The sequence below is a fragment of the Monodon monoceros genome, unplaced genomic scaffold (genome assembly GCF_005190385.1).
Source record: "Monodon monoceros isolate NGI ecotype Baffin Bay Population unplaced genomic scaffold, NGI_Narwhal_1 Super_Scaffold_14, whole genome shotgun sequence".
NCBI lineage: Eukaryota > Metazoa > Chordata > Mammalia > Artiodactyla > Monodontidae > Monodon > Monodon monoceros.
The window spans coordinates 67,249,163-67,263,351 of record NW_021703770.1 but is presented as its reverse complement, the minus strand read 5'-3'; the positions used below and the strand labels follow the sequence as shown (position 1 = coordinate 67,263,351).

Below are 14,189 nucleotides of genomic sequence, written 5' to 3'. Positions count from 1 at the left end.
ACAGGCACTAGAATTTGAAAGGAAATATCACAGCCTTATAGTTCTGGGATCATTCCAAAGCCATCTTAGGAGAAAACTCTTAGTTTGGGCAATAAGAAAATGGATAACATTAGTGAAAACCGCCTCCTTTCTAATGATTTCAACATATTATAAGGAATAATGATGACTGTTGCTCATTGTATTGGAAAAGTATCTAGTAAAACTAAAAGTAAAGTCTAAAAACTCCAGATTATTAGACACAAGCATCTTGGAACTATTTTATGCTTTTGACTCAAATCTTATACTTCTCAGGCTTTTTAAATGCTTTGGAAAGTTTAAATCATCATTTTAAAAGACCAGAGCATGTGGTGAGCAGTGGGGTGCGTGAACACCTGGATAGTACTTAATCCCATGTAAGATTACTATGAAAAACTCTTGGGACTTCCCTGGTGGCGCAGTGGCTAAGAATCTGCCTGCCAATGCAGAGGACACAGGTTCGATCCCTCGTCCGGGAAGATCCCACATGCTGGGAGCAACTAAGCCCATGAGCCACAACTACTGAGCCTGCGCTCTAGAGCCTGCACTCGAGCCCGCGCACTGCAACTACTGAAGCCCGTGCGCCCTAGAACCCGTGCTCCGCAACAAGAGAAGCCACCGCAATGAGAAGCCCACGCACCACAACAAAGAGTAGCCCCCACTCACCGCAACTAGAGAAAGCCCGCATGCAGCAGCGAAGACCCAACACAACCAAAAATAAATAAATTAATTAATTTTTAAAAAAGAAAAATCTTGAGATTATAGTATAAAGGAGTTTGTAACTGCTTTGCCAAGTAAATGCAGCTTTGGATTGTAGAAGAGCTGTATATATAGCAGCAGTAAGGAGACAGGTCAGCATCATGGGCTACAGAGTCAGAGTGTAACTTCCTACCTAAGTGGTTTGGGGACAGATTGATTAACCTCTGTGCCTCAGTTTTCTCCTTCATAGAATGAAGATAATGATAGAACTTAGGTCTTAAAGATATAAGGGCTTAATGAATCAATGGACCCATAGTGTCTTGCTAAGCCCTGTGCTAAAGCACTAGACATCCACTAGCTCAGTAACCCTCACAATAATCAATGAAGTATTTAATACAATCATTTCCCCCATTTTATATATGAGGAAACTGAGGCTCAGAGAAGTCAAATACCTTGCCAAAGGTTGCTCAGATAGTAGTGGCAAAGGCAGTATTTGAACTGAGATCTCTCCAGCCACAAAGCTGGGCTCTCAACCAGCATAACCATTAACTGTAAGATAAGCACTGGATTCCAGGAGCAAGGCTGAAACCCATCCTGAGAACCGGATACGCTGGAGGAACACCAGAAGCAAGAGTTGCCACTTGTGGATTCCTCAAGCGTTAAATGGAACTCCCTGAATGCCTCCAAAGAAGACCACTGGTCCCGGGGACCCTGAAGTTGTTCTAGAAGTCATGAGAAAAGAGATACAGAGGCTCAGAACCAAGGAGGGTGCAGGAACAGCACCCAGGCGAGGTGGCAGTACTCATCACAGAGACCATCGGGAGAGGTCAGGCGGTCCATGACATGGGATCCTCCCCCGCCTTGGCCCTGAATGGAGGATGGGTGATCTGCTGCAGAACAGTGAAGTCCGGGCAGATCCTAGGCTGTGCCTCTGCTTCCCTCAAAGGTTCATTAGTTACAAAGGCTGGTGCACTGGTCCTGCAGCCAGTTGCTCACAAAGGACACCCTGGGGCCTTCTCAGAACTAGATCACAGTCTCATTCGGTCTCTGTTGAAGAAGGGAATTAGGTGGAATTGACTCCATGTACTAATTCAGCCAAGGGGATCACAGCTCCTACCACATGTCACTAGGTGGGACTTTCAAATACATCCCTCAAACAAATTAAGAAACCTGTGAAAACCCCACTTGATTACGGACAAGTAGACTTCCATTTTGCAAAATGTCTCCCCTTAAATTCCACAGATCATCCAAGCAGAGGAATGCCTGTTTTTCTCTCGGGTTCTCCTAAGACCTGTAAAGTCTATATATCCACATAGAACTCCATCTGCAACAAGGGGCTGAGAAGTCTACAGAGGTTGCATGACTGTCCCTGGATGGCGGGAGCAGTGTCCACAATCGACAGGGCTCCAGACATTGCCGTTTGTTAATATCCTCTCAACGACTCCCTTGCTGACTGAGCCAGCTCCTCAGTGGGAAGCGGGTGGCAGTGGACAGACACACAGATCTGTATGCCCTGGGGCAGTGCCTGGCTACCTAAGATGGGGCTCAGAGCACGGCCACTCTGCCATCCGCTGCCTTTCAGTGAGTGCTCTGGGGATCTCCGTTCTCAATACGTAAGATTTGGAGATGGACGTCCCACTGTCGGGTTTTGTGGTCCAGTGGCAAGCTGGATTTGAGGGCGTATTGGCAGGAAAGTCTCTCCTGAGACACTGAGGGTGCCCACCCTTGACCCTGAGAGGCACAAGAAGAGTCAACATGCTCTAGTAAGCCAAAGAACAGATTCAAAATGAGTCATCAGAACTAGAGGTCTGAGTTGCTAGAGAGTGAAGTCAACAGCTCAAGATGGAAACAGGGACAGAAGATGGAACAGACAAGTTGAGGTGGGTCTGAGTGGGCTTCTGCCCAAGCCCAGCTTTTACTCCAGTTCCCTGGACCTGACTCCATGTAGAGGGTCAGGTATGGAGGGGGCAGAGCTCGATGTGACCTGGAGTAAGTCCCCATATATGCTCACCCAAGACCCTACCCACCACATTCCAACACCATCACAAAAGCAACTCTTTAGCTCCAAGCTACATTTACGTGCATCTCACACATTTACAAATTGACTTTTAGCTTTATGTTTAAGATTGTAAAATGGGTAAAAACTAGAAGACATTTCCCTTAATAGAAACATTTTTCTTCACATTACCTCGTAACACTCAGGTACTATGACCCTACCAAACTATTTACATGGTGCCACTGAAGAATCATCAAGCTTGGCAGTGGACACTTAGGAAGGTCCCAGATATGAGTTACCTAAATAGGCTTGTTTGTCTGTTTGTCCTGTTTGAACAATGCTCTTATTCCTCAATGACCTGACACCAGAAATGCACTGAGAACAAAGCTTTTTGCAAGTCAGAGTAACTTGTGTGTCCTCTGTAGATCGCTGAGCTGCCTTGTGCAGAGTGTCTGCATCATAAAAGCATGTCATTAAAAAGCTTATCTTCCTTGGTTGAAGCCAGCAAACCATTTGTTTTCCATTTTGACTGTCTACACAAGTGCTTCTCAGACACATAAGGGCAATAAATCCCCAAAGCCCAAAGTAATGTGATGCTGTTGCCAGTGTATATTTTTATGGTCATCGTAGAGAAAACAACTTATTTCCATATTCATTGATTCATTTGGAGCCCGGGGTGCCAGTGGGACTCTTAGGAGAGTGAACCAAATGTCTTCAAATAATTTCAGGCTTCACTTGGCATAGGACACTTCCATAAACAGACATAACAAATTCTGGATTCCTGAAGGGTAAGTATGAGCAGCTTGATTAAAAAACAAATAGGTTAGGAATTACTAGGATTCCGAGGATACTCTCTCTAGAGTCATAATAAATAAGAAGCCAGTCCCTCCGGGGACCTCCTCCCCTGAGGATCCTAAGTTCCCAGACTTTTGTTCTGCTGGGCATACAGAAGAAAACAGATGGACATGGGTGACAGTTGTACGAAGAAGCCCTCCTGGAAGCCGTAGAGAAAGAAACGTGTCCACACAGCTCTGTGCGATGAGACTGTCCACCTGCAGCCTGTTCTTCAGTCTCAGAGGTTTTTTGTTTTGTTTTGGTTTTGGTTTTTTTGCGGTACGCGGGCCTCTCACTGTTGTGGCCTCTCCTGTTGCGGAGCACAGGCTCCAGACGCGCAGGCTCAGCGGCCATGGCTCACGGGCCCAGCCGCTCCGCGGCATGTGGGATCTTAAATATCTCCCTAGGAAGGAAGGATATGCCTGCTGTCCCATCCAATACAGCGGGTGAGCCATTGCACAAAGCTGAGCCCACACCCCTTCTAAAAGAGGGAGTCAGAAGGTTCCCAAGTTAGTAACCATGTGTCATGTGCCTGGACATTCTGTCGTCTGTCATCCTAACATGACAAGAGGGCAGGCTGCATTCAGACTTGCAGTGAGGGTTGGAGCATTCCTTATGAAAACCACGCATCACTTCAGAAAAGTGGCTAGAAAATTCTTATTCCATCATCTTATTTCTCCTCTCCCCAGTGAAGGAGGCAGCATGTATTCAGGAATGCCTGTAGCTACTTTTAATGTACTTCAAATGTTTGGTTTCATGTAAAATCAACCAATAGTTAATTCATAAGAGGGCTTGGAGACATAACAAGTGCGTGTGTGCTTGGACAGGCGAGAAATTCTTTGTTCTCCATGACCCCAAGTTGTGAATTATGATTAAAAAAAGAGTTTATCCCCATCAGAAAACAAACATGTTGTAGTAATGCCCACTTTTCAAAACAAAAACCAAAATCCCCATCGACCTCACATCTTTCTCCAGCTGCTGTTCCTTTCTCTACTCTCCTTTTAGGCAAAACTTCTTGAAACAGTCGTTGACATCCTATTTCCTCCTGAACGCACTCTGATCAGATTTTTGCCCCACCCTCCATCAAAACCACTTCCATCAGGGTCTCCCACTTCCTCCACTTTACCCAGCCCAGCGCTCAGTAACACAGCGCTGGCTGTCCTTGACCTATCCGAGGCCTTGGATGCGGCCAGTGGCCCTGGCTTTCTTGTACCTCTGTACCCCTTGGGTCAGTCCTTTTCTGTCTCTTGCTGGTGAGTTAACTTCTCTCCAACCCCTAAATGTAATATGTTCCAGGGCTTCATCCCTGGACCTCTTCTCTCCCTTCACTCACTTCCTTAGTGATCTAATCCAGTCACATGGCTTTAAATACTATCTATAGATACACTGATGACCTCCAAATTTATCGTCACTCTTTGCCTGAACCATTTCTCAGGGTTGTGTTTTCAGCTAGCATCCCTAAGGGATGAGGTAACTTCTCCCCCGTCCCACCCCTGACAAACAGTAGGCTTGCTCCCTCTTGCTAGAAAAGTAACTCAAAAAAAAAAAAAAATCACTATAGAGATTTTTAAAATATTTCTGTGTGATGGGTTTTTAGAGGTAAAATTACTGGGTGAAAGAGTATAATGCTTTTTGCCAACTTTTTCTTCCAAACGTAGTATATGAGAATATCTATCGGACCACCTTTGCTAATACACACCCACAAAAAAAAAAAAAAATGTTGCAAATTTGGTCATAACATAGTTTTCTTGTACTCTTAATGTGCATTTAATTTATGACTGATGTATGACATCATTCCACAGTTTATTAGTTTTCTTTCTTTCTGTATAGCTTAGATATTTACGTTCTTTGCTCATTTTTCTATTGTTTGTCTTTTTTTTTTTTTACTTAGACGAATGCTTTAAGATGGGTGGGATTGGGGGAGGGGGAGGCCTAAGAGGGAGGGGCTATATGTATACATATAGCTGATTCACTTCATTGTACAGCAGAAACTAACACAACATTGTAAAGCAATTATACTCCAATTAAAAAAAAGTAACTCAATATTCCTCTCCTGCAACACCACCCACTATATGCACAGGGGTCCATCATGGCCCAAGGGGCACGGGGGATACAGCAAAGAGGTGTGAAGCATGTGCTGGCTTCTGTGCCGTGAGCAACAAAGTCCTTGGTCTCTGGTCCAGCACCCATGAAAGAGTAACAGGCTAACTTGCTAGCTTATAAAGTAGAGTAAAATCCCAACCCCTGCACATTCTTGACATTAGGTTGCTATGCTTCCTTTTATAAGGAACTTAACACCTTAACCCAAATAAATTACATGCAGAAGCTTTCTGGTCACAAGTGTCCAACTTAATGACTTCCATAGGGACGAAGTTCTACACAGAGCAAAGCGGGTCAGTCTCTGCCTGCCTGCCTCCAATAGGGCCGGCTTCGGCCAAGACTTTTTTTTTTCCTCCATCTTTCTCTCTTTTTTTTTTTTTAACATCTTTATTGGAGTATAATTGCTTTACATTGGTGTGTTAGTTGCTGCTGTATAACAAAGTGAATCAGCTATAAGTATACACACATCCCCATATCCCCTCCCTCTTTCATCTCCCTCCCACCCTCCCTGTCCCACCCCTCTAGGTGGTCACAAAGCACCGAGCTGATCTCCCTGTGCTATGCAGCTGCTTCCCACTAGCTATCGATTTTACATTTCATAGTGTATATATGTCAATGCTACTCTCTCACTTCGTCCCAGCTTACCCTTCCCCCTCCCCGTGTCCTCAAGTCCATTCTCTCTGTCTGCATCTTATTCCTGTCCTTCCCCTAGGTTCATCAGAAACAAATATGCTAGCACATATATATGGCCAAGATTTTTATAAAGTCATTTTGGACTTGAGGAAGAACTAACAAAGAGCTGTTTAGAACCTGTGTTAAATAGAGAAACTTCTGTCATTCCTTATGGATTCTCTTAAGCTTTAGGGCTTAAATGTTGGTGTGAATGCTGGGAAATTTGGAAAAGTATTGGGGAGTTATTATTGTTCAAGAATCCTTTTGGCTTCCCTCAGACCCCTCAGTTCTCTCACCCCAACGCTAGGTCTGAAAAAGCTCTTCTCTCTGAGTTCCCTAAATGCGCTTTTCTCACCCATCCGCTTCACCTAAAACTGGTCGGGCTTGTAGAGATGACTCATTTCTTTGACTCATTGTTACCAAGACCAATTAGCAGGGCACACAGACAATGGATTGCTGCCATCCTAGTATCTGCATGTGTGAAACCTAATCCTGGCAATCCTTATACAAGGCCCGCAGGCCCAAACAAATCAATCTCATATACAAATCTTACTTGCAAAAACTAATCAATCCCTTCATCAAAATATAAAAACAATGGAGTCCGCCTGCCGATGCAGGGGACGCGGGTTCGTGCCCCGGTCCGGGAAGATCCCACATGCTGCGGAGCGGCTGGGCCCGTGAGCCATGGCCGCTGAGCCGGCGCGTCCGGAGCCTGTGCTCTGCAACGGGAGAGGCCACAACAGTGAGAGGCCCGCGTACCGCAAAAAAAAATGGTGTTGGAATCTAGTCTTATGCCATTTACATCCATTTAATATATTGAAAAAGGTGGAATTTATGCAATCAGAATTTACAATATGGAGGAGAAAATCATTCAAATGTTACAACTATAGAGATGGATGTTTTTAATGGAAAAGGGGTGTCTTTAAAACGAATGACTCAAAACTTTATTTAAAGCAGAAATAATCAGGATTATTATCCTGATATTATTTATTTTATGTGTCTCCACTATTGGCAAGAATGCATTTTATTCCATTTGTTGGAGATAAGCAGAAAGCCACAGGGACTATTTCAACTCATGTTCTGGGAAACCAAGAACTATACAACAGTCAGCTTCTACAGATAAGTGATTAACATGATGTCTAGACATGTTCTCATGAGAATAACATTATTAATTAAACAGTCATTTGGTTAATCATGATAGCAAAAGTAATTTTGGGAATAAATATTTTATTAGTATGCCAGTCAATAAAGCAAAAGTAAAAGGATATATTTTAATTAATTGATTTGTTATAATATTGAGATTATGTCTGACAAATTCTGTTTGAAGGCCTGGACTATGATCTAATATTTCTCATACGGCATGTCTTTATCTTATTGTTTCCGGTTAATGGTATTGCATATTTCAATTACTTAGCCAAAACTCCTTTCTTTACATCTCTCAAGATATTAAGATCCATTAGTAAACAATTGGATATGACAAATTTTCTGTTGCTATGCATTGCTCTGTTCTTTAAAAACTGGGTGTTCTCACATTTCATTAATAAAAAATAATTCACTGAATAGGGAAGGATAGTGTGGTATCACTATAACTAAGAGCCTGATCTTACTTTCTATTTGTCAGAAGACTCATTTGGGGGGCTTCCCTGTTGGCGCAGTGGCTGAGAATCTGCCTGCCGATGCAGGGGACACGGGTTCGAGCCCTGGTTCGGGAGGATCCCACCTGCCGCAGAGCAATAGGCCCATGAGCCACAACTACTGAGCCTGCGCTCTGTAGCCCACGAGCCACAACTACTGAGGCCCGTGTGCCTAGAGCCTGTGCTCTGCAACAAGAGAAGCCACCGCAATGAAAAGCCCACAAACCGCAACAAAGGGTGGCCCCGGCTCACCACAACTAGAGAAAAGCCCACGCGCCACAATGGAAGACCCAACGCAGCCATAAATAAATAAATTTATAAAAAAAAAAAAAAAGACTCATTTGGAAAAAGAGAAATCTATCGATGAATTATCTTCAGTATATAGACAATCTTTTCAGAAACACAGTTAACCCAATAATTTTAAAATAATCTGTGGTCCTGAAACACAGGGAAGAAATACAAAATAAATAAAACTTAAGTAAAAACTTTTTTTTTTTGCGGTACGCGGGCCTCTCACTGCTGTGGCCTCTCCCGTTGCAGAGCACAGGCTCCGGACGCGCAGGCTCAGCGGCCATGGCTCACGGGCCCAGCCGCTCTGCGGCATGTGGGATCTTCCCGGACCGGGGCACGAACCCGTCTCCCCTGCATCGGCAGGCGGACTCTCAACCACTGCGCCACCAGGGAAGCCGTAAAAGCATTTTTTTGAAAAATTATTCAGTTGAGTTTGCTCCTCTTGCCTGTATAAAAGCACATCTATAATCATCTTACGCAGTCCTTCTCACTTGCTCAACGTCTCATCCTGACGCCAAACCTCTCCCTGAATTTCAGCTGCACTCACTCAAATGACGGAATCAGGACTAAATAACTTGCATTTGTTCTTCAGGGTTAGCCATCTGGTCAACCCCTTTTTGTTTAGCCTGGAAGGAAACTTGTATTAGAATCATTAAAAGGTTTCCTGCAAAAAAATGAATTTTTATTTTGTATTAAAAAGAGTCCCTAGAGGTTGCTTCGATTTGTTCCTTTAAATGTATAAATATGTAACAAAGCAATTTATGGAACAGTCATTAGCAGTTACTGTTTCCCAGGTCTCTTGTAACAGCTGGAAGGCAAACCAGAGAAGGGTGGGGTAGACTTCATTTTCAAGTTAAAATCTCTCTATGAGGATGGGATTTTTTTTCAACCCCATCAAATTAACTCTACATATTGGTGTATGAAAAGAGTGTTTTAGCATTGAGTTCACTGAGTTTGCTCTCAAGGACCCTTCTCATCAATCCTCTGGCCTTTCTTCCAGTAAATGCCAATGAACCAACCAGTAAATGCCGATGGACCCAGCATATCAAATGGAATGAGCTAATGTTAGAAGACACCAACATATGTTCCCTGTCAAAGAGGCTAATAATATGCTAATATACACTTTAGACATCATTGTCATCTCTAAAGGTATCAATGAAGACGAAATAATAATTTATTCTACTTCAAATCAGCGTAAAGGCGTAAACAGATTTTTTTGTAGAGATGTATTAGGAAAGTAGAAAAATAATATTCATCGTAGTATTGCGCTATCATGAAGGCCTTGGCTTTATACTAGAAAAGTTCTACAGCACTCAATCAAAACAGTTTGCTTATCTTTCACCTACTTAGATGGAAAAATAATGATTTGTGAGATCTTAACTTAGCTGAGTTTGCTGTAGGGGAAAAATTATTGAACTACGTAAGCTATCAAGCATCTGTGGCCTAACTATTCAATAAGCAACGTCCAAGATAAACAATGCAGTATCTAAATGTTGGTCTGTAACAAAAGTAACAAAACTAGTTCAGACATTTTTCTACTGTAACATGATTCATCCATTCTTCTACTGCCCTTCTCCTTGCAAAGTGAGTAGAAGAGACCCAAAGTATCCGCCATCCTAGTCACACTGCATACAAAGAGACTCTTGATTTGTTTGGCCGTCACTTGGTCTAGCTCTTTAGGGTTCAAAAGATATCTGATCTGCCTGTTTCTGTCACTAGGACTCATGTCAGCTGAACTCATTGCACTGCTCTTTAAGCAAAAGGGTCATCTTCAAAGTCAATTCTCCACAGTAGGTCATATTCATCTAATGAGGTACATAAAGGAATCCAAAGTAGAACACATGTATTAAAAGGAATGAACAAGATAATCCATGGAAGCACAAGGAGAAAATATTACTCCTATTTCTATCTGTCTATATATTTTCTAAAAACCTAAGAAAAACCAGCCTTTAACAATATCTAACATGTGGCTTGACTCTGGTAGCCTCACCAGGACTGCACGTTAGGACTTCATGTGTTACTAAAGTACTAGCAATATCCCATGAGGCAACAGGAGCCTCCCTGTATGATGTGGCCGCAGAAGAACTCAAAGGAATATTGTTCTCTTGGGTAGGGTCCTGCTCCAGAATTGCACAGCCAGCTCTCTTCAGAAGGCCTTACCCCGGACTATGGGCGCACATACACATCCCTGCCCTTGAAACCAAGCAGGACCCTGTGAGGCCCCCTAGGGTACAAAAGCCTTTTTGTTTCCCTGTTTCGTAGTAGGAAAAAGGTTTCAGTCTCTTAAACATTCCCCGAGTGCCAAAAGACAGGTTCAAATAGTTACTAATTAGGGAAGGGAGGGGATGCAGAAACAAAGGGGGAACAGTCAAGTAAGAAGAACAATATATGTGGTGTTCCTGGCTGGCAGTGGATAATTAACAAAACAATTTCATATTCAAATAGAATTTACATGCTCAGAGCATTTTCCACAATTAAGTAAATGATTGGTATTTAATTTACAATGAACATATTTTGATTCCCTTTGTGGTAATTAAACATTAAAATAGTTGTAGTAATAATGAGAGTTGCTACAAATTGCTCTACAAATAGTCAAAACTTAGATGTTCTGAATAATCTGTGGTGATTTTGCAATATAAGAACTGTAAATCCCAAATCAAAATCTAAGTGAAATGTCTGCAATTTTTTTCCCAGTTCTGTGTACTACTTTAGAAAGCCATTAAACCTAAGTAGAAATGAAAAGGTTCTTTAAAATCACGGCTGTTATTTTAAAACATTTAAATAGCATTTAAGATTTTTTTCTATTACAAATTCATAGACGATAATACTGTGTATTCTTTATCTATTGGTTACATAGGCTTTTTAATTATGGACATCTGTCCTAGATTTTTAAGATATTTTTTTCTCCTTTGCAGTTGGCTGGTTTTGTATATGCCTGTTATGTGATCAGTATTTTCATGGAAGAAGAGGACACCTGTAAGTATTATTCTACCTACCTGTGGGTTTATTTTATCTGAGATATAGCTTCCAAAACTAATCATTACAGGACCGTGAAATCTTTTATATTTGGAATTTTAAGTGATTAAAATCAGCATAGTAAAGTTACAATCAAACATTTACCAACTATACTGCACACACACAAGATGGCACTAAGTATTGAAACTCTCAATCCAAGTCATGTGGGAGGATGCTCAGAGACAGGGACACCTACAGATAGATGGCTGTTGTTTCATTTTAGTAACTTTTCATCAGAGACCTAAACGTTTCTCTGAGTAGAAAATTGGGGTTGTTTTATCCATCACTAATTGTAAGTATGCTGGCTACAGAATTTTGAAATCTGACTAGTAGCAATAACATCAATACAATAACACAGTCTACCAAGAACTACACATACATAAACTACATAAAATATTCTAAGAAAACTAAAAATGACAACCTTCAATGCAAGATGTAAAAAAAAAGAGAGAGAGATGCTGAAAAGGAATTAATGGAATGATAAAAAGCTAAGTGGTCACATTTTAGCAGAACACTAAAAAAAAAAAAAAAAAAAGACATATTACCCAAAGTTATGTGGGTAGAGATTTAGCAACATAGGTTAACGAGTGGCATTTATGGAGTGCCTGCTAATGTCTAAGGCACTTCTTGGCACCACTCCATTATTGGTTCATGTAATACCAAAGAAAAATTTAATTTAAAAAAAACTATTAGATAAACAAATCATACCCAACCATCCCAGGGATTTGGTTATACCGCTGCAGATACTCTCTGGGTTGCAAAGTTGACTCTTAAAAAAAATGAGGATAAGTGTCTAGCTAGCCATTACAACTTCTTTCTAGAACACAACTCCAAAAGGGTCTGATGAGTGCTTGCCACCAAATAGGTACAGTGCATGGTGTATGAACTGGAATCCAGTTAACAATGAGGATTTATTTAACCAACTGGAAGAAATATTAGACCTTGAGATTAAACTCATCAGGCAGTGAAAACACGCAAACGTACCACATCATCTCTTTTGTGCTTGCTTGGGGCTTTGTTTTGTTTTGTTTTGTTTTTTAATGCTAGATAAGGTGGAAAGTTTCTGACATTTCAAAAGTGCTGTTGTAATGACAATACTTTTGACTATGAGGTTAACTTCAAAAAGTACATTTTCAGGTGTTCCATTAGTAGTTCCACAATTTGACAAAGTTAATGTACAGAAAATCAGCAACATGCTTCCAACTCACAGCTAAGACAGCCTGACAGCCAAAAAACAACCGGTTGAGCAAGGACAATTTCGACTGGAATTGAAAGCTAAAAAAATTATTAGAATTGGTGCTGAATAAATACTTCCCCCAAAATGATACACTGATTGATAAATCCCAGCTGAATACCTTATAAAGTACTTTTGAGTAGGTACCAAAATGATCCTGTTTCTTCTCCTCACCGAACTGATTAGAGGTTCTCAAATGATGCTAATGCTTCATCCCCACCTTATTGTGTGAGGACAGGTAGATTAATCAATAATCTTCTTTTATCTAGTAGAATAAATATATAAAGGGCTTTTCCTTGAAGCTTGTGATTTTAAGCAAAACTTGGAAATGCAAACTGTCATGCAAAATAAAAGGCTCATCTAAATTGGGTAAAAGATTTTTGACCTTCTAGCAGCCTTTTTTAGAGAAATAATGTCAGTGTATGTGGATCAGATTGCTCCTGGCAGATATCGTAGGTTTATTGATTTTAGAGTCTTTAACTAGCTTAAGTTTCTCTATAGAAACCTCTGAATCAGCTATTTTAATGCCCATCAAACCAGCATTGAAGCACCTGCTAGCAGCCTATTCTATTAACGGTTTAATTGTACTGTTTGTTATTAGGGCCCTACATTAAGTTACCAAGAGACGTCTGTATAAAGTAGTTATGTTACCATCAATTCAAATAATACTTAGAGCCAAAAGGGTCTTGGGTGCTCAAAACAAAGTAAACATGCCGTAGACCAACCTGACATGATAATCGGCGGGGAGCAAGTTGACAGTAGAAAGCAATCACAAACCTTTTAGTCTGAGAGTTCTCAAGTGAGGGTAATTTCATATTTTTTATTGAAAGCAGTAGGAATCAAAGTGCAATTTTAATTAAATTGTCCTACAGTCTTCAGAAGGCAGATGTGAGCAAAAAGAAATGTCTGCAACCAACTGCAATGATCCCATAGTCTAGTACAATTTGTGCCAACACTTAGGTTTCGGGTGCAACAATGAACTGCCCTTACCAACCCCCAGTCGAGAAGACGTGTCCTTTGAATTGTGTTTCCAGAATTTAAACATAAAATAAGAAAATAATACAGGTAGCCTTCCAATTTATCTAAGTATGCTTCTGGAAAGCTTCTTCTGAAAGGTAACTGCAAGTAGATAATGTAATGTCACCGTATTTTGGCAGACAATATATCATTTCGATTTCTATTCTAACAAATGAAAATCTCTGCCTTATTCAAAATGCAAAGTTAAGCCTTTCTTGGACTGAAAGCTATCAGCCAGCCTTAAAAATTAATAACTACCCGCTTCTCTCCTCTGCACTGCTTAAGTGGTTCTATGGGCGTAACATTTCAGCTGATGGACATTTCTGAAGGGTAATAAATGCTTGAGGAAACATTTATTTCCAGCCGCCCATCTTCTTAGTTACCTTTCAGCCTCTTTAGCCATTTCCTATAGAGACTGTGATTTCAGGTCAAAGACAATGAAATAAAAAGCTCACAAAAGCAAGAGTACTGCTAGGTAGGGTCAATACTTTTCATCATTCATTCTAATGAAAAAGCCTATTTATATATGTTTCATTTATTTCCTTTTTTAAAATCTGTCAATCTCTGTGAACACTTTTGTGAGCCCAGGATATTTGGAACATGTAATCGTAAAAACATGTCAACATAGAGATCGGACTTGAGGACGCGGGGAGGGGGAAGGGTAAGCTGGGACAAAATGAGA

At 41.1% G+C, this 14,189-nt stretch overlaps 1 protein-coding gene across 1 annotated transcript in view; it reads left to right on the top strand.

Annotated features, from left to right (window-relative positions):
• NKAIN3 (sodium/potassium transporting ATPase interacting 3) overlaps positions 1-14,189 on the top strand; it is a 267,357-nt gene that overhangs the window by 226,912 nt on the left and 26,256 nt on the right. The window contains exon 6 of the mRNA XM_029222646.1: positions 11,157-11,217. Coding sequence (XP_029078479.1) covers positions 11,157-11,217 — 61 coding nt within the window. The remainder of the gene's footprint in view (positions 1-11,156; positions 11,218-14,189) is intronic.